Source organism: Antrostomus carolinensis, unplaced genomic scaffold (assembly GCF_000700745.2).
Source record: "Antrostomus carolinensis isolate BGI_N321 unplaced genomic scaffold, ASM70074v2 scaffold11972, whole genome shotgun sequence".
Classification (NCBI taxonomy): Eukaryota; Metazoa; Chordata; class Aves; order Caprimulgiformes; family Caprimulgidae; genus Antrostomus; species Antrostomus carolinensis.
In genome coordinates, this window is record NW_010300201.1 from 44,428 (window position 1) to 71,858 (window position 27,431).

General features: G+C 35.9%; 1 protein-coding gene across 1 annotated transcript in view; it reads left to right on the forward strand.

The window, feature by feature from the left end:
* VWA3B (von Willebrand factor A domain containing 3B) overlaps window positions 1-25,815 on the forward strand; it is a 68,660-nt gene extending 42,845 nt beyond the window's left edge. The window contains 10 exon segments of the mRNA XM_029083768.1: window positions 716-834; window positions 3,626-3,676; window positions 5,545-5,764; window positions 12,514-12,634; window positions 13,453-13,577; window positions 14,661-14,798; window positions 15,345-15,442; window positions 20,083-20,315; window positions 25,579-25,741; window positions 25,743-25,815. Coding sequence (XP_028939601.1) covers window positions 716-834; window positions 3,626-3,676; window positions 5,545-5,764; window positions 12,514-12,634; window positions 13,453-13,577; window positions 14,661-14,798; window positions 15,345-15,442; window positions 20,083-20,315; window positions 25,579-25,741; window positions 25,743-25,815 — 1,341 coding nt within the window.
* Window positions 25,816-27,431: the final 1,616 nt, after the last annotated feature.

Genomic DNA, 27,431 nt, shown 5'->3' on the forward strand with positions numbered 1-27,431 from the left:
GGCATCTTTCCTCCTTTTCTACCCTTTTCTCTGCCTTTCGAAGATCTACTTGTAAGCATACGACTTTCTGTTTTATTATGAAGGTGACTTATGTACATGCTGTGTTGTGAGATTTGAAAGGTATTGAAGTTCCTGATTCTGACCAACCTGGTTAGGTTCCTAAGTGTTACTGTGGTTAATTAAGAGTAGTTTCAGTGAGCACTATCCACCTTGTTCACTGTGGATGGTGATCAGTGTGATGGTGAAAAATGTCTCTCTCCATCTTTAGTACTCTAATTCCTTAGAAGATATGGTCCTCCAGAATAAGAGTATTAAACAGATTTAAATAACTATCACACCTGTATGTGAGAATTAGATGCTAGCAAGTAGAAGAGAGTGTTATTTTAAAGCAAATCTGGAATATGGTCATGATCTAGACATGCTTGTCTCCCTTCTGACCTGCCCTTCCATTATTAGAGTTGTTTGACAGTACTGATTTAGTTAGAATTAACTGGTGGTTAGGAATCTTAATTTGCAACTTCTGCATAAAGGGATTGTATAATTTCAGAAGATTTTATTGACGTTTCTTTGGGGTGCTCAGTTCTTTCTTTCTGTAGCCTTCTAGTGTTCCTTCTGTCTGTTCTGATCCTTGGACATGGACCCAGGGGCATTCAGTTATTCTGGTGGAAGAAAAGCTGTCTGATAAATGAAGTCTTTGTCTTTTATTGTGTAATAGATGTTGCCGTCGGCCCATGCTAGCGACATCAAGAAGCCAATCACACTAATTAATCCTCAGGCTGTGAATCTTGATGCTTATAAAGAGAAGCTGGAACAAGCAATTAAATCATATGAAAGGCAAGTCTACTCATAAAAAACTTATAATGTTTGCAGTCTAATTTCATATTTTTCTTAGGTAGTGGATATTTGCTCACAAATGCTTTGCTCAATACTGGTAATTCTGCACGTTGACATACTTTAATTCACCATCAACCTGTAGGAGAAATGTTTATTTTCTTAAAAAAAAAAAAAGCAGAATGAGAAAAATGGGTGATAGACAAGGAGATAATAAATAACATGTTGTTCCTATCGTGTTTGTTAAATTAAAAAAAAAAAAGTTGTTTCTGGGAATAAACCTGAAAGCAAACATCCCTAGGAAGGAATCCTCCCTAAGAATACAGTAGTAGTCAGACTTTTAACTTACAATTAAGTTCCTAAATGCATAGACTGACATTTAAATTAATGGCCTGCTTTTTGCTGCCAGCTGCCTAGCAGCTAATATGGATGCAAGAGTGTAACTGAGGCACCTAGGAGAAGGTACTGACTTTTTTTTTTTTTGAGAAAGAGATGCATTGTGCTTATTAATTAAATGTTGGTAAAAGCACATCAGAAGTAAACAGGACAAGGACATTATAACTCTCAGCTATTTTTTTCCTTGATCTAACTTTGTGCATTTTTTTTTTAAGTAATGCAATTATTTGACTACTGATATCATTCATTTACTCTATGAGACCTTTGACTAGAATTGTTTTAATAAGTGAGATATCTTTTCAAGCTGCATTCTAATAACATTAACAGATGTAATTATTTTATATGATCAAAAAGCCCTTGATGACAAGTGTTTAGTCTTTTTTATTAATTCTGCTGAAGCACTGTAAGTTGGTTTTCTTTTTCTTCTGTAGCTCTATGATCATACCGGTTCTTTTTAAAGCATATAATAGCTCTCTTTTTCATTCCCATTTCCTATTTCTAGATGCATCCATCTTTTGTGGTAAAAATCAAGAATTCTGGTTTGCAAATGCTGCTTGCTATGTCTAATAGTAATGGAATTTAGTGAAGAAAAATCTATTTTTGTGTGCTCTGTTACTGAGACAACACTGTTATTATCAGGCTGATGAAGAACTCATAGAAATCTGGATTTGTCACTCATTTTGATAGAAGGTTCAAGTAGTATATTTTTGATGGTGACTTCTAAAAAACATTCAAGTTTTTAATTGCTGTGTCATAGCATTGAGTATTTTACATCTATTGACTTCAATTTTGGAGGAAACAAAAGTGTTTTCTAGTTAAACTCTGATGATCTTCTACTGACAGCATTTTCATGGTTGCCCTAAAACTTTGATGATTGGGAGTATGGTTTGCTTATGTTTAGAGCTCAATGAATCAGTGTCTTTGCAATAGTAGGATTGAGTTCCCTGCTTCTGTGAAAAAGATGGATAGAAGAGAGATCCATCTGGATACTTGTAATTGACAATGTAAAACAGATTTCTCATTGCTTTTCCTTTACATGCGAATCAGCAACCCAGTCAAATTTATTTCGCTGTAAATGCCACAGTACTTTTCCAGCAATTGAATTTGCAAAGGCTGCAGTTCAGCTTTGTAAATAATGATTGGTCACAAATTTATTCTGACATGTATAGATGAAGCAATACATCAGGGCATGCAGGTTTCAAGAACAGAAGCAAGCATGACAATATCTTCCCCGTAGATAGATTGACCTCAGCATCAGATTAAGAGGGTAAAAAGTGGCGAGGGCAGAAATCTTGTGCTCTGACAAAGAGAATATCCAGTATTGAAGGAGAAAAATGCTGAAAGACTCAAAGTGTGTATGATCTTCTATAGCCAGAGGCTTTTACAAATTAGTTATTTACAAATGTGCACATTTAAAAGTATGAAATAGACAGTGGAGCATGCTGAAACTGCAGATTGTGAATGAACTAAGTAATTTACATTCTGAAAATGCTGGGGTTTGGTTTCTAGTAGATAAAATGAATCAATAAGAAATTCATATTGAAAATCTGGTTAATGAGCTTTTTTGTGCATGCACCAGTAAACTAGCAAGACTGTTAAAAGTCTAATGGTTACAATCTGAATTTTTCCTAACAAAGAATTTGTTCTTGTATTTCCAAAAGAAGTTTAGAATTTTTTCTATGATTACAGCAATTAGGATGATCGGTAGAGTTTTATTTCTAAAGTATGAAATGAAGTAATTGAGTGACGGCTTAATTGTTTGAGATGTTAATAAATAGAGAAAACTGTAAGCTAGATGACTTAATTTATAATTTATGTCCAAAAAGCAAAAGCAGAAAGTTTAGTGGTGCTTTTGAAAGATCTCAGAACTGCGTTGCTTTGGGATAATCACTTCTGTTTTCCTGTCAGTAGTTTTTCTTTATAGACAAAGTTTAATGAAGTAAAAACCTGAATGAGTGGTTATCTTAGCAGGGGGGAAAAAAAGTTAGCATTGCTCTCCATGTGTCTTCAGGCTACAGTTCTCTGAAACTGTTTAATTGGCAGAACTGTGCTTAGCTTAACTGGCATTTAATTGGTTTTGTTATTTGATTTAGCTTGTTGGTGCTGAGGAGAACCATCCACAGAAAATCCTGGCAGGAAGCAGCAGTGATTGCCATTAATCCTTCTATGACCCTGAAATAGTCATGTTGCTGCTTGATGGAAGATGCTGTTTTCCCATCTTCTCTTGCAGTTGATAATTTCATAGCTGAATGATAAGGGTACAATTTGATGATACAGTGCTCTTGGAATACAAATCAGTGCAGCCATCTTAAGAAATTGTGTTTATTTGCTAGTTTTGAGATGATCAGATGCACAAGGAATTTCATTCCCTCAAAAACTGCTTTGCTTTCTTTAACAGGCGTCTAAACCTAGCTGTTTGGAGAGCACTATCTCAGGAGGAAAGAGAGAAGTAAGCTATCAGTTTTTGATTTTCAAATTTACCTCTGAAAGGCTGTTCATAAATATTTGATACTTTTTTATCACTATTTCTGTAACTAGGTTTTATTTTCAAATATTTCATAACTATACTTTCAAAAATGTGTATGGAGTAATATTAAATTCTGGACTTCCTTCTTGCAGTGATGATTATTTTTAAAGGGAAAGACTTGCATTCCATTTGAATTGTGCTGTTCTATTCTTAATGTGTCAAGTGGCAGGGCCTTGGGAGGGCTGCATGTCATTGCCTTTGGCATCAAGGTAAATCTTCTCTCATTCGGTAAAGAGCACTTCAGTGGCTGGTTTGTAAAGGTACAATAAGCGCTTTTACAGTATGTGCTGGAATTGTATATCACACCGGAAGTTTCTACTACTTTAACTTTAACTAGCTTGTTTCCATATATTGATTTAAAAAATTAGTGACTGTATCAACAGGACTGACATCAGTGAAGTTAGTGTCTGTTGACTTCAGAGAATAAAGTGAAGATCAATTAATGAAAACCGAATGGGCATGAAATTTTCCTAAGGAGAAAAATGGGAATGAAAACTAGAATGCTTTTAAGAAGACTTAAGCAAATGAGCAAAATATATACAGTCTATCATCGATAAGGAGAACTAAAACCCCATTCTGGTACAGACAGAAAGTGAAGGCTGTTAAGCAAAAGAACAGCATATATATATTTTTTTTTTAAAGAGAGAAAATAGATGTCTGTTGATAGGCAATGAGTTGTGGAGTATAGAAATGTGACAGAGTTGTATCCAAATATTTTATTGTTGGTAACATATGGCCAATTATGTATACAAGGAAAAAAAAAAGTACTAGCAAATTGTACAGTCTGTTGCTAGAGGGGCATATTAAAATTGTTATCACTGTTGCATAGAAATTAAAATATTTGATCCCTTTCTCTTCTAAATTTACAATTTGAATGATCACACTCATGTACAAAAGGATGACAACATACTTTCAATATTAGTGATCTGGAAAGAGAGAGTAATAAACAAAGTCTACTAACTTGGTAGCAGGAGTCCTGAAATAATTGATTGAAGAGCTTTCTGGTTCACTAGTGTGTATTAAAGTGTTATCTCAGGTATGAGGGAAATTCAAATTTACTAGAGAAGTGCTGATATTGTGTTCAAAATAGTGAGATATCCAACTCAGGAGATAAATTAGCTTGACATTGATTATAGCTTAATAGTGGATTCAGTTAATAGGAAACAAAATCTAGCTAAATAACTACAGCAGTCAGGTAAATTTTAATACAGAGCGGTTTCTAGAGGAGTAGAGAGGTAAGCAGTGACAAAGAATAGGGGAAGGTGGTAGGCATCTCTGTGGTTGTATGTGTTGGCAAGACAGACACTTAAATACTCTCTCCAGTTGTAAGTTTCACCTTTTTTAAAATGTTGTCTAGGGGTAATGGTTTTAAACTAAAGGAGGGTAGGTATAGATAGACTAGATATGAGGAATAAGCTTTTTATAATGAGGATGGTGAAACACTGGATCAGGTTGCCCAGAGAGGTGGTAGGAACCCCATCTCAGGGAACATTCAAGGTCGGGCTGGATGGGGCTCTGAGCAACCTGATCTGGTTGAACGTGTCCTTGTCCACTGCAGGAAGGTTGGAACTAGATGACTCTTAAAGGTCCCTTCCAACCCAAACCATTCTATGATTCTATAAACACAACAGTAACTGGATGAAGCACAAGTACTTGTGGAATACAGAGGGTAGATTGGATGAATCTGATGTTTTATTCTGTCTTTATGCTTTGTGATTCTATTTGTAAAGAACAGAATTAACATTTTTCCTACTCGTGATTCCTAATTTTTTAAAAATATGTTTTTTAAGATTTAAAGTGAACGGGCCAGTTCCGTATATGCAGCATAAAGAAGAGTTGCTGGAGTCTTTAGAGAATTTAGGATGGCCAATTTCCTATGAAGATGTAATGTTGTTAGAAGATGAGATACTGGCAGCATTAACATACATCCAACAAGCCTCTGATCTTCAGGAAGCTGTCAAAAAGGAAGCTGAGAAAATCTCAGAATCACACATAAACAACAATAAAAAGGTAACAGATTGGAAGGAATTTTTTTCCCCCTAGATATTCTTCTTCAGTATGTGCTTCTGGAATAATTTTTGTCTATGGTTATAGCTGATAAAGTAGACATTTAAGCATGATGCTATACAAATGGATAGAGGAGAGAAGGTAGCTAAAAAGAGAACAAGTTTTTAATGACTTTTTTGAAGTACTGGGGAAGCAGAAGGTCTGAAGCTGAGAAAACCACAGAAATCAAGCCTGTTAGAAATCTGAGCAACGTATCTTTGCATCCTCTGCAACAACAGCAGAAATTACATATATGAAAGAAGAGAAAGAAGATATATATTAAAGGCAATTATGATACAAGATTTGTGGTTGGGTTAATATCTGAAAACAGATTCACTGCAATCTTCTGTGGTATCTTTTTTCTAAGAGAAAAGATGGAGAGAAGAGGTGGGATTCAGTTTCTTATTCATATACTAAAATTTAGCTGTCTATAAAATGTAGGCATACATGAACTGGTGGCTAATCTCACAGTGCTGTGAATGGAGTCAGGGGCATCTGGAGCTCATCCTGAAGTGGACACTGACTTTTGGTGAGCCAGAGTGCTCCCTCCACTCCATTAATACATTAGCAGAAAGTAGTCTAGCTACTCTAAAACTGTGATTGAAGTTTGTGTTTTTTGATCAATATATATATATGTCTCCCAGATGAACTTCTGATTTTACTTGGAATGCTATTGAGAAGTTTAATGAAATGCTTATGGAAATACATGATGCAACAAGTATAAAAATAAGGCTAGTAAGTTATTTTAGGCTGCCCTATTGGAAGAGAAAATATACTTTTTCACTTTAGCTTTTTTTGTGGTGATCTATATGGTCAGAAAACATATTTTAGGTTACAGTGTTGTATTCTCCTATTTTCACTCCTTCAGAACATTCTTGAAAACGAATTGATTCTAACTTAATGGTTTTACCTTTAAGATATGAATATGAATTCTCAGGGAAATTAAGAACAGACTTTTAACTTTTAAAAAGTGATTTAATCTTTCCCAGTGGAAAGATTTCTGTATACACTACTGATGCTTTAAAATTCAAATTAACTCTGGAAAAAAAAAAAAAAGTTTCTCTCGTTTGGTTTCAAGTTTTTTATCTAAAAGCTTCATCAAACAGTGCTTCATTGGGAGTGCTGCTGCCTCTGCAGAACTGCTGTCTAGGCAGAGTAGTACCATGATAATATTAAAATAAGCTCTCTAGGAATTTAATGAGAAAGAAAATATTTTCTCAGATCTCTAAGTTCTAATAGAGGATAAGTAAAAACAAATAGAGAATTAGTCATAAAGTTCATATATAAATATATGTGTACATATACACACATACATACAATTTAAAGTGGTAAGGTAAGCTAAAAAACCTCAAATGAGCATAGTAGAAACCTATACTGTAAGTTCTCAGCAATGAATGGGAATGTACAATTGGAATTTACAGTTGTAAATTATGCCAAGTATCCATATATTCTGTTTAGTAGAGTATACTGAAAATCTTTTGTTTAATTTGATATTCCTTCACTGAGATAAACCTCTCTTTTCATTGAGATCAGGAACAGTTTTCATGATGAGCTGTGACCTTTTACATACTATGGCATAAGTTATAAAAAATTATTTGTGTTAAATTGAATAGAATATATTATGATAGCACAGGCCATGTATGGAAATAAGTGATTATGGAAAGGATCACATCCAGTAGTCTGTAGTTTTTAATAATATTTTTCCATTAAGACTGTATATTTGAAAACATTTTAATGCCTTCAAAAAACAGATGACCTTGATTCATTTTACATGAATCTGAAAATACTACATTGCTTATACAGCTATTTTAATTATTGATTTACCTCTGCCATATAATGTCCCAATGCAAGAGCAGCAGAAACATGTTCAAGTTTCACTTGTTGACTGTAATTTTACTATTGCCTTGAAATAACCAATGTGTGCTCTCAGACATTATATGCTTAACATTGTGCAATCACTTATCCTGAGTCAACCTGCTTTAGGAGTCTAATCAGAGCACCATCTTCAGTAATTGCTAATCTGCAACTGAAAGGCTTTAAGAGTGAGAGGCAGAAATGCAGGTGTAATTAGTTCTGTTTATGTGGCAGAAAAAACAGTGAAAAAAAACCTGAAAAAAACAGGAGAGCCTTTTAAAAATGCTGTTGGAGGTTTTTCCAACTGTGATTTCTGTCTACAAAATGGGTAAAAAAATTAAGCTGCCAGCTGAAATATATTACATCAAGGAAATAGCTGATATGGCACTGATTGACAATTGTCACTGTGAGATGTTAGAAAAATCACAATTATCCTGGAGGTCAACTCAACAAAGCAAACTTTTAAATTTCCTACTATTTTTTTTTCTTCACTAAATTCAAAATAAAACCCCTTAACTTTTAGCTTTTAAGGGTTCCTAATTAACTACACAACTTCTTAAAATAATTAGTAATCCTTTTTGGATGTCCTTGCTATGAGAGCTTTCTGTTTAAGCCTACAACTGAATTAATGGTCTGGTTATCCTCCCTCTGTGCTCTGATCTTCTCTGGGAGCTGTGTTCAGGCTGCTATGTTTGCACTTATCTGTGAAGCGTGGGGTATGATGGTGCCTTATTGGAGGAGGATGAAGTAGACATCCATTTGCACAGGGCCGTGAGCAGACAGAAGACCTCTAGTGATGCAAGAAGTGAATGCTTTGAGAAATGAGCAAATGCATTTAGTTATTATCAGGCAAAATATAAAACAGTGAATGCTGATGATTACCTAATAGAGGGCTAATTGTAGACTATATTTTACTCACCTTACACAGTTCCTTTTGCTGTACATCTGAAAGCATGTGTTGGCAAAAATCTTCCTCTTCAGGCTGGCACGCAGCTTTCATCTAAGATATTACAAATGAGGAACGTGTCATTTACTTAGTTTTTTTCTAATAAGTAACTTATATATATTACTTATATATACTTTGACTTAAAATATTGTATCTGTTTTCTATTTTGAACTTTTCAGACATAACAGTCAACCATCATTTCTTATTATGTTGGTTTTTTGTTTTTTTGTTTTTCCTTAATGAATTATAAAGCTGTTTACACCATGATGTCACTTAGTAAAAGGACTTCTTCAGGGTCCCCTACCCAGTTCTCATCAGATCACCTCAGGTCTACTGGGGTCATAGTAATGACTATTCTCCAGGCATGATGTAGCTTCCAGGACAGTTTGATGCATTCCATTAATGGCCATAACATTTTCATGTACAGTAAGTATTTCAAGTGTCACAATCTGGTCTTTGAGAGTGATGGAGAACATTTTAACTCATACTAAATATTTCTGTTTCTGCATGTGAATGGATTTCAGATTCTGCATAGAGATAAAGCTGCATTCATTGCTAAGGATCCACTGTCATTAAGAATATGCTTTTAAAAGTGCTGTGTTTCCCATAGGATGAGCTTGAATATGCAAGGCTTTTGCTTGTTTCTGATCCAGTTGAATGGTCACCATTTGATAAAAATAACTTAAAATGCTTAATAAGCATGATGTGTTTTGTAAAGCATGTTTATTTGGGTGGAAAAGGACCTCTAGTGGCTCACTGAGTCTGCTCTTTCTGAAAAATGTGTTTCATATACAATTGGATTTAATTATTCCTCATGAAATATTTATAGCTGAGACTTGATTCTTTACCAGAATGGAAATCTGGATCTCCCTTGGCAGTTTCTGCTATTTCCTGGTGTCCTAATTCTTACACTCTTCATTCTGCTTCACTGTTTAAGGATCACTCATCGCTGTCTGTAGATACCTTATATGCATTCATATGTTTCCTAAGCAGCTTGGCATCCCCTGTCTTTGTTCTTGTGTCTCTTTGGGCTGACAAGGCAAAACAAGCATCCCAAATAGCACAACACACAACAACAACGAAGTTATAGCTACCTAGAAATGTTTGATCAGATTTTCCCTTGTCACCAGTGAAGTAACCTGTTGAACAAATAGTGTGTTGGACAAGAGGTTAGACTCTTTCATCAAAATGGACTGTGGTCTACAGTTGCTTGGCTCTGGACTGTGAGGATTAGCCACAGTTAGAGCCAAGATCTGTGGACAGTCTTCCAATCTTTTCTCACTTACAATACGAAAATGCAAAATCTAATCTCTTTGAAAGGGATTTTTAAAATGCAGCAGGTATTGGCAGGGGGAAACAAAGTTTACTTCACCTCATGATTTAATGCATTGCCTTCAAGAAAAGCAGAGCTTTCAGGTGAAACTCCCTGAGAATCAGACGGGGCTCTTTTGTAATAAAAATACTGGAGAAAGATATCCCAGAAATGGGTGCTCTGACAGTGTCTGGGTCAGTCACACTGAACACCTAAAGGCTGTTTAAGAGGAAGGAGAGATGGATTTGAATTTAGACAGTATTTCTGAGCCACCTGAGTTCTGCAGGACTTGGCATCCTCATTGTGGATGCCTGTGCAGTCTTTAGTATTTGGATAAATGAAGAGTGCTGGAAGTTGCCCAAGTTATTAGTCAAGCATTACAAATTAGTTGATAATAAATATTCAGCAGCAGCTGTCCCTTTGGAGCCTGAGGAATTAAGTAAATGGTTTACCCAAATACCTTTTTGTGTCTGTGGAGCTGTAAGTCTTTGCACTCAAATCAGCCTTTTTTAGGTCGTACTTCAAGCAGTTGGTTAAGCACTGTGAAGAGCCTCTGGTACAGACTGAGTCTGTTGATATAATTTATATTCTATAGGAGTAAGGAATAAACTAGAAAAAACCCACATATCTCCCGTTTAAAATACCTCTTTGCCTTTGTGTGTGTGTGTTTTGCTTATTTTTAGGGCTATTTTTAAGAGTTGTTTGTGATTTTTGTGTGGGAGATTGGAAAAAAGAGTTTGTGATAGTTACAGTGAAACTGAGGACAAACAATTTAGTCAAAGTTATTCCCATCTTTTTGTCATTATTGACTGTTAAGAGAAATCGAGTATCAAAATCAAATATATCTTTTTAGGAAGAAAAATGTTGTCAGACAAGGAAGCAGGTTGTACACACCCTAGCAAGCAGGGATTTCTAGGAGGCTGTGAGATATGGTTGTTTTTCAGAAAAGTGTGTAGATCTGTGGAAAAGGTGGAGATTTCAAGCTGTGTGTTTTTATGATTCAAAGGAACTGTATAAGAGATGGATGCTTGCAAATTGTTTACGAGGTAGGCCAATAAATAAATGTTTTAAAAATTAATGGGGAAACTTTTTTTTTATTTAACTTAGCACTTGCTTATAATTTATGTTTAGAAACATTATTGTGAGGAGTATGGAGAAAATAATAGACTTTTTCAAGAATTAATTTGCTATTGTTGCAGTAAATGTAAATTATAGTGTTATTCTCAAGGATTATTAAAATGTACTTATAAAAATACTGGGGTTATGAACTTTTCAGTATTAGAAAGAAAATGTTTTTATATGATCAGTTTTCTTAATTTTCTTAGGAAAGCAAAATGTAAGCTCTTCTTTCACATTCTGACATATACACGTAATACTCTGATCCTCTCAAAACTTCCTGTAAGAGAGATGCCCTGAATGGGAAGAAATCCTTTCTTCTAATTAAAAAAGGATTCAGGAAAGTGACTGAAAAAGCAAATACCATGGAAACTCCATAAAATGGTAATGTGAGATATAAAAGGCTTTAAGGTAAAAGAATATGTCAACTGTAAAGTCAAGTACGCAGAAGCTCAGAAAGCCTGACAGTATTTTTACATAGAGCCACTTGTGATTTGTGAATATTTGACTATTTTTCACATACTGTGTTTCCCACAGCCCCCTGCCTCAACTGTTGTGTAAAATCCACTGTGCTTTTTGCATTCTTCATTCAGTTACTACTAATTGCAGTCACTGACTTCAACTAGGAGTTGAGTCAGTCCACATGCAGCCAGCCCCATTGGTATTTCAGTTCTCACCATCCAGTGCATGGTTCCCCACACTTATTTCTCAGCAATTCAGCTGTAAGCTCCAGTGTTCTGTGTGGCTGTGGTACATTACAGGAGCTGTAGTCTGGGCAGTTGCCTCCTAAAGATAAAAATTAGTGTGTGAAGAACCCAAACTAGCAGGACAGAATGATGGACAGTGGCAGCTCTGCAAAATGTGGTTCAATATTTTACTAAACTAGAATGTTTTAGAACTGCTGAAAATTGAAATTTTTAATTTATAGCTTGTAAATAAAGATTTTTTCTAGACACTTCAAGATTTCTTTTTTAAAATTTTGATTCTGTGATCTTTTTAATCAGTTGTTCCATACAGTGAGGTGCTTTTAATGAAAATAAGATTATTGTCAAGACCCACATATCTGGGCTAAATGGATGTGTATAGCACCTTCACTTATTCTGCAACATCAGTTGATTTTTCCTTACCCCTTCCTTGAATATGAATTGCACAACTTTACAAAGTTTTTTCTAGGAAAATGGCAGCCAGAGCCATAATTCATCAAGGTAAATTTTTTGCCTGAACACTTGAAAATATAGGTATTATTATGACTATGTAAACCAGGATTTTATAGTGAAAACTAGATTATCTTATCCATGAGTATTTTCTGTAACATAGCTTCCTCTGTTTATAACTATTCTGAATGTTTATAATACTTCCAGTTTACTGTGAATTATCTGCAGAGGTCATAACATTATATTGCCTAAATTTTTAATTAATTCTAAAGGATAGATTGAGGCTGACTAGCTTAGTTGTTGTGGAAAAAATAATTGTGTCAAATTACAGAGGCTTAAAGAAGAAACTGTGAAGTTAAAATCTAGAAAAAGACAAAAAGACCAAGTACCTGTGACTCAGAAAAGCCAAAGGGTGATTGCAAGATCAGATGTCACAGGATTTTATTATCCAGGTATATATTTTTGTCCACATTTTAAATATTTTTTAGAGTTTCTGAACACTGATAAAACATTAGTTTTGGTCATAAGTAGCTACTTCTGCCTTAATCAGATAAAATAATACATGTGTATATGCATGAAAAATGAATATATATCCTGTGTGTGCACATATATACATTTATGAAAAGACATGCATTTTGTAAAGTTAGAAAGCAACAATGTATTTATATAAGAAGAGTATGGAAGGAAATCCTTTTAAGTAACTGAATATCCGAGAGTACCTATCCCTCTTTGATGTCTCCATTAAATGTTTATCATCTTGAGTGTTTGGCAAAGACAAAGCTTTTGCATGTGTTCAAAAGAATTAACTAAATGCCTCTGCATTTTGTTGAGTTTTGAGACAGAAAGATTAGTAGGTAAAATTTTGTTCTGTTGTTTCATTTTAAAAATGGTGTATGTGTGTATGTGTGTTTATTTTTATGTTACCTTTACTTGTTTTGTTTTTTTAAATTACATATTTTAAACTGTGGTTGTAGTTTCATTATGTCAACAATCATCCACCTGATTAGCTTAAAAATTTCAGATCTGGGCTTGAAAATTATTCTTGGTTTTATTTTTATGACATTATTAAGAATGGTTACTAACACTGTATTTTTTTGGTACAAATTTCTCTATTGCTCTAGCATAGATTAACCAAGCTAAATGAAAATGAAGAATGTATAGCATAGACACGTTAGACCTCAGGGATGCCTAACAGCCTATAGGATTTTAAAAAAATGTCAACAAGAGGTAAAAGATAAATAATTTGAATATTTTATTATTTTGTTTTTAGGAACTGTGATAAAGAATATTGGTTCTACCTGTACACTTGTTGACTTCAGCAATGGGGAGACCTGGATTGTACCTGTGAAGTTCACTATACCTGTGGGAGGTGCTATGCCATGTCCATATCTGGAGGTCAAAAATTGTATTCTTTTATGACAGCAAATATGCATTCTTAATTTTGTCCATTTGGTCACACATAGAACAAAAGACAGATTTAAAAAAAAATTTAAATGCATCTGTTTATTTTAAAGAAGAGTTTTTAGTAATAGTAATATCATGCTATTTTCAACATGATATTTTTCATTTGTTTGGAGCTGTTTTTCATTGTAATCCTATTCCTTTATTTATTAGAAGTCTATATTATTTTCTTTATAAAACATGAACATTTGTCCACCTATAGAAGAAAGGTGAGCTATTTACCAGCAGAATTATTGTTTCCTAGCACACTGATTATGAATCAAGGAGAGCCTTTCATACACAATGTGATGTACAACAGGTTATAACCATTTGTTTTTCACAGCATATTTTAAATCCAGCAGATAACCTTATACTAAGGCAAATAACAGTAATGAAAAAAAAATATTCTTATTCCATTTCTGGTTTTATTTAAAATTTATCAGCTGACTATCTGTAATCACAGTTGTTTTTTCAAGTGATTCTTATTTTACACACAAGAGTGATGATGGGTACAGAAAGGATGCAGAATGAATACAGCTGTTTGAATACAAATGTATTTTTATAACTAGTTTGTTACACCTAAAACTAGACATCCAATTCTAGAGAAGTTCTGCAAAATTTGATAGAAAATTGACTTCTGTGTTCATTTTAAAAATGATTTTTAATAAGTTAGTTGCATATTAAATTATCTAAAATTCTCAAAGTTGGTTTAAAAGCTTACTAAAACCATATAAATTTGCACGAAGTTCAAGGGGCTGAAGAGTTGTAAGAGTTTCCTCATTCTGTGTGACTTGCTAGTTGAGCCCTGTTACATTTAGTAGGGCTCTGTCCTTTATTTTTGCTTTGTATTCTGTCTGTGATTCAGTGGAATTTCTGAATTATTGGTACATGCAAGGACCAAGTTCTTCTTTTCTTTTAAAGATCGATATTGAAGCACGGGAATGTGTTAGAATGATGATTCACGTAGAATATCTTTTATATCTTGTAAAACTCATAAGTTACACAGTTCTTGCAAACCAATGTTTTCCTGGTGTGTAGGTTGGAGACCATGTGTTTGCCAGAACTGGGACACAGACAGAAAATGAATATTATGTACCTGCCATTGTCATAGCAACACCAAAGAGAGTGGAAATGGATGATAAACTCTACACAGTTCTGATGTTCAACAACAGGAAAGTAAGTAAACCTGGAAGATGATACCAATTTGGCAATGGTATTATCATTGTTCTCTTTCTGATGAGGCAGATGATAGATAGAATTTTCCAGGCTAATGAGCTCACTGTCCCAATACCTGTCTCCAGCTAACCAAAGTAAATCAGATTTCAGGACTCGTGAAGAGCTCATATAACAGACTTCAACCAAGAAATTCTGTAGGATAATTTATTCTTAAATCATACTTTCTTTCCTCTTTAATCCATTTGGTGGCTTTCACAAGCTCCATGCTGTGAAAATGAGAAACATATGGGGTTTTATCACAGTCAGTATAGTCTTCAGTTCATTTCATTATGTTTGTTTGTTTGTTTATCAGCCATTATGATAATTTTACTGCATTTTTCATAGTACATATTAAGAAAATGCAGTTTGTACTTGCAAATGTTCTCTTCATTATTTAGAGGCAGATTACAATTACATTAAAACAGCTGGCTTTTTATACATACTTATCTTCATTGTTTCATTGAGATTTGGATTTAAAATAGATGACTGTTGATTATATTATTGCAGGAGCACTGTGTAAGAAATGGGCTTATTAAAATCAGCCAAACAAAGTATGCCTTTTCCTGTCGGTATATAAGAACGGTGCAGATGGCGGATTATATGACGTGAGTATGCTTGAACCTAAAAATCTAGAAGTTATTTTACGTGCATCCTAAATATTGCACCTTAGGTTCAACTATACTGTCACATTTCCATATGTAGTACTCTTAACTACAGTTGCTGTGAACTGACTTGCTCTACACATGCAATCGAGTGATTTGACCCACAAGAGTGCCAATCAGAACAGCATTAAGTGTCCTACCATTTTATTATCTGGCAATTTATTGCCCTGTTTTCATTTTGGAAACATTGATGGGATGTGATGGTTTGAAGCTTAGCCCCAGGAAGCTGTTTAGGATTGCTGAAAGGTGAGATGGAGCTTCTATTTTTTGTAGAACTTGTTTTTCTTTTAAGATATTTATTGTGATATAAAGCTAAACATTAAATCACAAGTTGTTTCTAAGATACTGAATCTTCTACTGGGCTTAAATCTGGGAATGATGGAGAGAGAGCATGTAGGATGAATACGAGCCCCTACATAAGTTCTGCAGAACTTAGGTACAGCAGGCATAACATTTTTCTGGTGTGGTGTGTACTGAATGTGCGGTGGTTCCAAGGGATTGTGGTCTACTTTTTCATCTTGTATTAAGTTCTAGTTTAATCTATTTGATATAGCATTGGAATGTGATAACCTTCAGAGCACCAACAACCTCTGACAGCGAGCAACAACAGATCTTAGGAAGCAGAATAAGATCAGAACAATCATCTAAGGATATTTCTTCAGAACACAATTTTATAATCTCTGTCATGGGAGATTTCTTCCCAAGAGGTTGCATGAACAGGACAAATCCCACCTTTAAAGGCAATTTTAGAAGTTCTTAGTTTTTATTGAAATGTTCTAATATGATGATCAGTGTTGAAGATAACATCTAAAAATGATGGGAGAGGGTATGGGTTGTAGGATGATCCATGGATTCCCTGAGAATGATGGAATGAAAAAGCAATACTGATTAAAGACCTGTTTCCCGCACATTTTCTAGTAGTGATTCCAGTGCATTTTGGAACTCACTCTTCTGCCAGCTTGCAGCCACAGCACATAAACAGATGAATACCCCCATTTTACTGAGCAGAATTCCAAAGCTGGAAATACATCAATTACTTTTTTCAGACCAGATCACTTTCATGATGGTAGTCTCTTTTCAATGAAAAGTAAACCATGGTTTCCTACTTAACTCATACAACCACAGAATCACAGAGTGTCAGGGATTGGAAGGGACCTCGAAAGATCTCCTAGTCCAATCCCCCTGCAGGAACCTAAATGAGATCACACAGGAAGGCGCCCAGGCGGGTCTTGAATGTCTCCAGAGAAGGAGCCTCCACAACCTCCCTGGGCAGCCTGTTCCAGTGCTCTGTCACCCTCACTGTAAAGCAGCTTCTTCTCAAGTTTAAGCGGAACCTCCTGTGTTCCAGCTCACACCCATTGCCCCTTGTCCTACCATTGGGCATCACTGAGAAGAGCCTGGCTCCATCCTCCTGACATTCTCCCTTAACCATTTGAGAAGAGGCAGGTATATAACTGAGCTGAGCTCCAGCAAAATCAGTGGTAAGTCTTTCCCTTCCACTGAGTTGGTTTGTATTCTAAATTAGGTACCTTATTAAGAAAAGATGTGACTAAATGCATAAGCAGTAAGAGTGGCTTCCATTCTACACACTTTGCTTCATGGCTGAATGCTTTAATATCAAATTTAATGTTCATTCTCCAAAAATACTTTATTGGCACACTGACTTGCCATTGTTATATGCAAATGATGAGAAAATTGAGTTATTCATGGGCAAACAGAGGAATTCTTTGGAGACCCGATTGAAATGAATGCCCTAATTTTTTGCAAATAAGAAATAAATGTACTTATTAGATCTAAATTTTAGATGAAGTGATAACAAGTCTGGCAGATCTCTGAGTAAAATAGTATGTGAAACTGCATATTCAAGTCATATTAATTGTCATTTTCTATATAGTGTTTCCACCTAGTAAACACTGATTTGGTTGTAAAAGCACTGGCCAGTTTGTATAGCAGATTATTGAAATGAAATTGATGAAATCAATATAAAATATTCCAAATAATATTGCTGCCACAGCATAAAATAATGGACTCTCAGTTAAGGCATTCATTTTATCTCCTTGAAACCAAACTAGAACAGTTTTTAGTGTGGCCTGGAACAGAGCATAAATTTTGAGCATCTGTTTTTGAAGATGGCCCTATTCAGATTGTTCTCAAATTACCCCCATTAAAAGAACATGAGAAGTGCCTCCAAACTGTCATTTCAAATGCTATTACTTACATCTGATTGCCAGCGTTTTAAAGACACCGAGGCCCAGATACACAAAGGGATGTTGTGGGACTTAGAGCAGTGACACCTGAGCATTTGGCAGCTCTGAGAGTGGAATTTAGATACTTTGGCTTCAAGGATGTGTATTGAATGTCAAGATCTATAGCGCAGAGTCCAGTAAAATGAGTAAAGCAGCTAATAAGAAATGGCAAAGAAAGCTGAACATCTAAAACTGAGATTCTCTTAGCTTAGAAGCCCACTTACAGCCCTGAACTAGGGATATGTGAGCTTTTGGGATTCCCAGGGTCCTCTGTTGGTGTTGGATAAACTACATATATAGTAATTTTTAGTATAAAGGCAACATAGGCCTAACCCCCAGGTACCCAGAATGAAGTCTGTTGGTGGGCCAATTAAAACCTCAGTGATCACTACTGGTCCACAATATTCTATAATTCTGGTGCCAGAATCACAGCACCTTCTTTTGCACATTCCCGGCTTCATCATCTACTGCAATACATTTCTTTCCACTGTTTTCCACATTATGTATCATATCTTGTTCTGCTGAATTTTTAGTCTCTTCCAAGAAGTAATGACAAAAGCCTGGTACTATAGAGCTCTTGTAGTTAAGTGTCTTCTAAGTTTCCTACTTTTCGGTTCTATAACTCCTTACAATAAATTGCTTTGTAAGATTTGAGTAGATGGTCCCTGACAATCCACTTAACTATTTCAGAACAATCATCTTTTGCTTGTGACATTCTCAGCTAGGTTTTGAGTTTTCTGTAAAGCCACATACTTGTAAAGTGAAATCTCTTTCCTTTCTTGCTGCTTAACATGTCACTTTAGTATCACATAGACATACATAATGTCCTTTCCTGGGCATTGACTACATTAACTCAATGGCTGTGTCATAAAAAGCTGCTACTGGCCATGATTTTACTTTATATTTGTTTCTTTGTGTAACCACCATGCCATGATGAATGATTGTTTTCCCTTTATGAGGAGGTGTATGTTCAAAGCCATTAAACAACTCTGTTTCACTAGTTACATGTTAATCAGTTACCAATATCAGCAATGCCATGGCAGTGCTCCAGCCCAGATTGAGTTGGAGCTTCCAGTAGAGCTCCTGCCTTTCAGGGGACATGGAATTGTGTTTCCCACTGAAACTTATTATTTACTATAGTCTAAAATAAATACCTGCCTTCCATGTCATGCTTAACAGAAGGGAACAGTGCGGCATATTGCTCATCAGTGTGCACAGATCTAATGAGAACATGCTGACATTGTTGACTGAAACAAAGCAGAAGCATAATTAAATCAGAAAGAAAACAAAATGTTTGAATGTAATATGATATTACAATATATCAAAAAGATATAATTCTTGTGTGCTAAGTCCCGTAGAAGTGAGGGATTAAAAAGTAAAAGGGTTCCCTATTGACAGGGAGTCCACAGGGCACATAGATGTTGTATTACAGTAGCTTGTCTAAATCTTCAGCCCTGGGACCTTTGGGATTGTCTTTTGATGTTTACGTGGTATGTACTAGGGATCATGCTTAATTCACTAATCTTTAGAGGTACTAATATAGCTCTCCTCATTTTAATATTAGATTCTTGCACTTGTTTGGGGTGTTCTGCCATCACAATGGAAAGGAATAATTATGGCAGAACAAGCACTCTGCAAATGTAAATAAAAAATTCCATATGCAAAGTAAAATACTATGTGCTCTGGGCCCACACCATAGAAGATAATTATTGCCTAAATCCTCTTTGGAGTCAGAAGAGGTAGACAGAATTAGAGCCAGAGCCAGAAAGGTACTTAGAAGCCTTTATCTCGTTTGATATCAGTAGAGCTGACTGCCTAAATACTTGTTTCAACTGTAGTTACCAAAGCACTTCTGATAATGTGGGGCTTAGTGCAGTCAAAGGAGACATCTGTAACTGTATTTTGTTTCATAACTGTTCTACAAATTTTAGAAATCTTAAGAGTGAGCTGGGAATGGACTCTTTATGAAGGATATGAAGGGTATGAATTCTTGCTGAATCATATTAGAACTGAGATTAACAGGAATACTATCCAGAATTTTTTCAAAGAGGAAAAATTGTATGCAATAGGCTAGCAAGATATACAGTATCTACAGAAATAAGAGAGTGGAACTATGCAATCTGTGTTTTAGGCTTTTCTTCTTTTATAAATAAAAGGGAAACTGAATTCTAAGACATTTATAGCCCTGTCAAATGCAAAAGAGTGTGATAAGTCCTGCTCTTGTCAGCACTGTGAGATGTGGGAAAAGGTGAAATCTATGTCATGTAAGAAAGGATTTAAAATAGAACACAAAATGTGTGCTTTTAGCTTAGTGAATTTCCTTGTCTGATTTTCTAGCCTGGACAGGGAGACCACAAAGTCCGACCCTCACTCATCTGTGGAAGATGAAGAAGAAGCAAAGAAAAGTATTGTGAAAAAAGATAGAGGAAAACATAAAAAGAAGAGAAGAACAGATGCCAAAAGTCATCCTAGGGGGAGGATGTTGGACTCTGATATTTTGTTCGTCTCCAGAAAGGAAGTAAAACAGAGAAGAAGAATTTCACTGCCAAGCAATGAAGAAGAATTTGACGGTAAAGAAGTAGCTCTGGAAAATTATAAATATTAGGGATTAAACAGATCTGATGGGCCTTTAGTTAATCCCCATACAAGGAACCAGGGTTCTGCATTATCTCTCTGGGTGTTAGACCAGTCTGCCTTCCCACGTCCTATGTGATGAAATTCTTTCATTTCCTTTGGAAACCATTCTTCACACTGCTCATTCTCAGAATGTGTTTCCACAGCAAAGGGAAGAACTGAATAATGTTCTGGCCTATGCGATCTTAATTTCCCTAACATTTGTAGTAGCAGTGAAGATGCAATAACACCAATCTAGTAAGCAGAATAGATATTCCAATCTTTCTAGTGTTTGTTACTTGTTAGATTAAAGGTATGTCTGTGTTGCAGGAATGAAATTATTGTATATGGAGCTCAATGCTTCTGATGTTAAATTGCTTTTAGTGTCTCAGCTCGCTCAGTTAAAACTGACACGAATATCTATACTCCACATCACTCTATAGTAGAGACCTGGACTAGTGTAGGTATGCCATTACATGCCACAATCAGCTCTTCATTTAAAGATCGTACTGTCAGTGGAAAGATAAGAGGATTTTTATCCATACCTGCTAGTTGTACCTCCTTGGACTGTTTTAAATATGTTCTCAGCATCCTTATTAATTGTTTACTTCCAGAAGTAGGGGATTATAGATTCACTCAATCATCATGTTATAAATCAACTTGATTCATCTCCCTTGAACTTTCCTTCTACGTTCTCACTCATCTTTTAAAGATTGTCTGCAAATGCCATTTACAATGGCATTTGCAATGGGTATTATGGTGCCACTGCGCTTTAGGAGTGGTTTGGTCAGATTTAAACAAGAGCAGGAGTGCTGAGCTCCTCCTGTAGCTGTGTGAGAAACCACAGTTTCCACAGGTAGGGCTACTTCACTGGAAATGCTCTGTCGTCCCTCTTGGACATCTGGAGATGCAGATGCTGAGTAAATGTGAAATAATGCTAATGTGATCAGCCAGTCCCATTACTGCCAGGTTGAAGGAAAGATTAAATGAGAGCTGTGGCTACCTATGCACTTGAATCCTGCCTAGCCTTACCAAATAATCTCATAGTACTCTATTGAGACTCTTACAAGACTTCAAGGTGGTATGCATGTCGAACATGCTGAAGAGGGTACTCTGTCCTCTTCTTATGACACCATGGATACTGGATATGGTTTGGGTTTTTTTTGCTGAAATGTATTTTCAGTTATATACGCTTCTGTGTTTTATCAGAATGGGGGAAGTCAGAGAGCTGATGAAGATGTTAAATAAGACTATATGGTCATCCTCACAGCATTCCATCAGCTATCTCTTTATCCAATCTCTGTACATGATTGTGTATTTATTGTCTTTGGGTGGAGATATTTGTCCCATTTTCAAACTATGCTAATGATTTCATAGCATTTTGTGTATATAATTTTGCAAATTATATCAAATGTGTTACTCAACCCCTGACATACACAACTATTTTAACTGTGTTAATAGTTAATTTCATTTTAAAGAGTGAAGAGAATAAAAAACCCAGATTTGCCTGGCATCACTTTTTCCTTCTGCCTAAGGTTTAGGTCTGGTATGAACTATTAGTTTACACTCACTGCTTGGCAGTCCAATATGTGCTGAGCACCAGACCTGTGACATTCACCTATACAGGTTAACAACCTCAGAAATAGTAATATTTAATTACATTGATATGAGTAAATGTTGAATAACATAGCTGAGTTGTTGGAAAGCTCTACTGTTGTAATGAAATGTTCAGTTAGTCTCTGTGGACCAGATATTAAAAATGTCAGGTATCTAGCAATGCGCTTTCCCTTTGTGGAGTTTTCGTAATGCTCAAATAAGGCTGGATATTCAAGTCAGGAGCCTAAACTGCAAAAGTACTAGGAGCTGAATCACCCTGTTTTCATCTTCAGACACCTACATAACCCTGAAATCTCAATTGTTGCCCTTCATACGCTGGACACACAAATGTTCATCAGAGTGGTCGCTTACCTGATTTTCCTAGTAGTTGTTTTCATTATTTCTTGATTGTTTATAACAAAGGTAGATATTTTAAAAATAGAATCAGCATCTCAGAGAAAAGTTTTGAAAGCCTGTAACTACCATTGGTAGTTAAAGCTAATTACTTTGGTACCTAAATATCTTTTACAGTAACTAGGTTATACTTATTTTTTCAAGATTTCTAAAAGCAGTCTTTTAAAATGGGAACTATTTTATCTGAAAGACGCATAATCCTCCCACATACTCTTTTCATTGTAATATCTAATACCTGAATAATTTGGATATCTTTTAACTTTAAAAAAGCTCAATAGTCTTGATCTATTTGCCTGAAGTAAAGGCTTTTTCTTCATCTTTATACACAATAATGCTCTGTGAATGTTAGTATGTGTTTAATGTGTTAAAAGCATTTAATGTCATCAGCAGTTCCTACATTTCCTTTCCAAAGGTTTGTCTTGTCACTTCTATTGAACTCTCCAGATACATATATATATTTTTAATAATCTGATTGGGCTGTGTTTTTGTAACTACTCCATGTGTTAATCAGCACTTCTTCCTATGGCTCTGCTGACTTCATGTGTACATTTCTCTATTACATGAGTACGGAAGTTCTCCTGAACTTCAATGAGCATTGCTCCATGTAGAGATGGGTTTTTGTGCTCTCCAAGATAATGTGGATTCAGCTACATGGCTGGTTGATGAAGCCTGTATTTCCATGAAGCTTTATATTTCCACAGAGCTGTAGATCCTCTGTGAATTAATGGAGCATTTTGTAATGTTTGTGGTTTGGTTTGTGCTCAGCTAAAATATTTCTGATTGTTAAGAGGAATCCACAACCTATTCCTGTTGTTCCCACTCAGGAAAATGACATTAACAGAAGATTAAGTAATTGTGTTAGTTATTTAGTGTATATTAGCTTCATTATTGCATTGATATGTAATTTTGTCTTATTTATTCCAGAACTATTATATTTAACACATTATTATTTTAATGTGTATGCCTGCTGCTCCTGTTGTGTTAGTTAGCTCTGTATGTTTATGAGCGTGAACTAAGTCCTGGCAAATTCTCACTAACTCTTAGTGGGACAATGGTTCTTTGTCTAGGCAACTCAGATAAAACCCTTTGATTGAACAAGATCACAAATACTTAACTCTCTCATTGGTTATTGCAATAATTGTTTTTATAGATACTTTAAAAAACATGTATTTGTTTCTATAGAAAAATTCTTCTCCCTGTCTTTCTAGTCTTCTCTCTGTTCTGTACTGCCTAAAATCAATGTTCATGTCACATCATTTCCTTGCTGATTTTCCAAAATGGTGATCTAGTAAGAAAATAAATCAGAAAACAATGGAGAGTGAAGTACAGGTATGATACACAGTGATAGACTTCATCGCCTGATGCATTAGCAAATCAGTCATAACTAACAGAGCTCAAATCTCCTTTTTAATTTATAATGGGATGTGACTTGAAGTAATTACACTGATAATTACTGTAACTGCCAATATAGGGTAGGTGAGAGACCTTTTCCTTTTCTGTGGCAAATCTAGTTCCTATGAATTGGGTTCAAGAGTGTAACAGCTGTGGCACCTGGCAGTCTAGTGGCTTGGCTGGGTTTCCCACAGTAGGATTTCACATTTTTAGCAGCCGCTTGTTTTCCAATCTCATTTTCCAGATAGTTCATTCAGCATTTAGAGAAGGCTCTCATAATAAAGCACTGTTCCCATCTGTTGGTCACGGCTTGTTTAATAAGCAGTTGACGTCTATTCAGCTATGCTTGCATCTGTCACTTACTGCAGCTGTGCATTGTTAAGGGCTCCCCAACAGCCTCCAGATTTAGCTTCTGTTTTTCTGTTGATAGTATGTTACAACTTGGCCAAAACGACTCTCTCTCTTCTGTCAGGGTTGTCCGCTCATCAAAACAGGAAAGTGTGTTAAACTTTCCATCTCTTTTGCCACAAAGAGTGAAACATGGAGACATGCAAGGGAAGAAAGTGCAGTTCCATTGGGGTGCCTGAGGAGGGGAGAGGAAGAGCAATTCAGTCCAGATTCTGGGAGCAAGACCAGAATCATTTCTTTCAACATCATGGGAAGGTACATAGAAAGCATGTGCACTGGGTAAAGAAAAGAAACAGTTTGTGAATTGTGTGTGATAGGGAATGCTCATTTAAGAGTGCATCTTTCATTTTATTCAAGGCAGCAGTATGGCTGTAATACCTTCCAGCATTTTAGTTTGGCAATTTTTTTGTACTGCAGACAGTTACCATCAGCTTATAGGATACAGTAGAGAAATTTCCTGACCCTCAGACAGGTAAACTCCAGATCCCTGTCTCTTAGGTTGCCCAAGAAGTCTCAGAAAGTTCCTTTTGTGTATCTAAGTGCTGATAGTGTGCATGTAGAAGACAATTTCCAAAGGCTTGCTTTTGATTTTTAAACCCTCAACTTCAGGGTTGTCAGCAGTAGCTGTGGACGATCAATATTCCTAAAACTAATCATATACGTCTTGTACTTTCTTGTACTCTCTATATACTCAATCTGTGCTGTTGCTTCCCCACTCTGTGTATCATAACTTCAATCTTTAGATGCCTCCCACAGTTTAGTTTTCTGCTACATGAAAGTTTATTTTAGGATCATTTAAAATTGAAAAATTTGCCCTAAAGAAATATACAAAGCAAGTTAGAGCATGTGATTTTGTTTACTTTGTTTCTCCCTATTTTATTCTCTTTCATTTTTCCTCCAGCTTCCAGTCTTTTGCCATTCATTCATTACAATTGTCATCATTTTGTGCCAGGAGAGTGCCTAGTAGTTGGTGGCCTCATTTGACATGATTGTAAAAAGTGACTATTCAGTGACACAGTATTGTTAATAGCAAACCAGAGAAGACAAGCATGGTCATACTGGGTCTGACAAAGGTCCATGCAGCCCAGACCCTGGCACCAGCAGTGGCTGGAAGATGATTCCCGAGGAAGAGTAAAAACAATGGTTGGCATGTGAATAACAACAGCTACAAGCTTAGAAAATGAGAGTACTTAAAAAGCAGACTGATTTGAACTTTTGAGGATGAAAGCAAAAAGCAAAGCAGTGAAAAGCCTCTTTACACAAGACCATTGCTCTGTTACCATAGTCGTGGAGTTGTTTGTTCCATGATAAATTACAGGGTGTGTGTTGGGGATGGATGTTGAACTGTTGTATCCAAGCTCATAGTGGGTCAATATTTTCTCTCGCTAAAGAGTACCTGTTCTCTCCTAGCATCTTCATTCTCCATTTCATCCTGGCGTTCATCAAGGCATCAAACTCTGCAATCGCCGAGCACTTCAACTTCCAGCTCACTGAAGCATCCCTGTTGCTTGCATAGTCCTGCTATAGAAAAGTCTCCAGAGGCTGGTAAAAGCAGAATTATTAGAGTCAATATGGAGCAACAAGGATGGCCAAGACAGCCTCAGCATCACTGTGCAGAGCAAAGGAAGCCACGTTAAAGGTGCATGATGAAGGTGCTTGTGAGGAATGGATGAGGCTGAAGATAGGAAAGATTTTTAGCACCTGTAACTGAAATTTTATTAATTGAATCAAAAATAAACTGTCTAGTTAATGCTAAATTATGATTTTGCAGACTTACTTTGGAGGTATGAAAGAGAAACAGTGTCAGATGTTCAGCTGTGCTGCTGAAAAGTATCAATATGAGAAGAGAGAATGGAAAACTGTATTTGTCTGAGTATCCTTTGTTTCCAGTAGACCTATTTGATTTATTAACTGTGGGTCTTTCTTATGAAAGGCCTTTTTCCAAAACTCCTTTTTCACAGACTCGGTCTGTAAGGCATCTGGGAAGAACAGCTGCTGGGAACTTACCCAGTTTTCTATTGCATAGTCCTGCTGACTTTTACATATATTTGTCCTAAGGCTTTTCCTCTGATGTGGACTGTTCCATGAGAACACAGATGAGATGCTTTGCCTTTGAAGACTAACCTTTGTAACACAGACTTAGACCGAGGGCTGGATTCTCCTCTATGATGTTTGATATAAAGCTTGCACTGCTCTGAAGGCAGAGGAATTGCTTCAGTGCTCGAGCATTATAAATGAAAGCAGGAATTGCACCTTGACACATTTAGGAGCATCTCTATTCTTAGCTCCCAAATAATGAATAGGTGACTGAAGCCAGTAATAAAAGAATCCAAATGAAGAATAATTTTCTCTGTCTAACAAATGTAATGTGATATTCTTTGTCCAAGACATGACATTTCAAATGGCACACAGCTGGGAGGATGTAGTGTGTTTAATGCTGAAGGTGCTCACCTCAACCAAAGTATGACTTGTGGATGTAGTGGCACAATTGTGTGCTTCTCTAGGGCTTTCTGTTAAGAAGGTGAAGGCTGATTCTTAATATTTTTGGCATATCAAGGTGAATGAACATTAAAGATTCTGGCAAGCTTGACTGTAGATACCTGTGCAATTTCCAGGCAGATGTAGGTATTCATCTTTACATTTGAAGTAAAGTGGAGTTGAAAAGATACACTCAACCAAATAGAAACAGAAGGTAGACAATTAATGTGTAAATTGTGTAACATATGTATAAATTGTAAGCCAGTGGTACATTTATTTTTGTTGAATACCAGATCTTATAGTAGCCAGGTTATCCACAGACTTTTTTGTATTTTAGATAAATGACACATTTATAACTGAATCTATTTGCTAGGATATTCTTCTGGTTTGATGTAGCAGTAATATCTTGGGTCTTTTCTTTTCCTTTATTACCTCCTCTACACTTCAATTCTTCACTTTTTAAATGTCTTTCTCAGATGAAGGCTATTCTTAGATTAATATTGCATTATTATTATTATTACATTCCACATATTTTTCCAAATGAATTAGCAAATACTAAAGATTGCTGCATGATTGAACAAAGTAATAAGAGAGACAATTTTGCCTTACAAGATGGTGTCTGGCTGTTCTGGCTCTTCTGGATGCCCAGAGTGTAACATCATTACTGCAGATTTCAAATGGCAGTGACAGGGATGCTGTGCTAGCTGTACTCAGGGACTCAAGGGTCCCGACAGAGCCAGTGATGTGGTGAGCCAAGGACATCTCTGCAGCTGAGCATAGATATC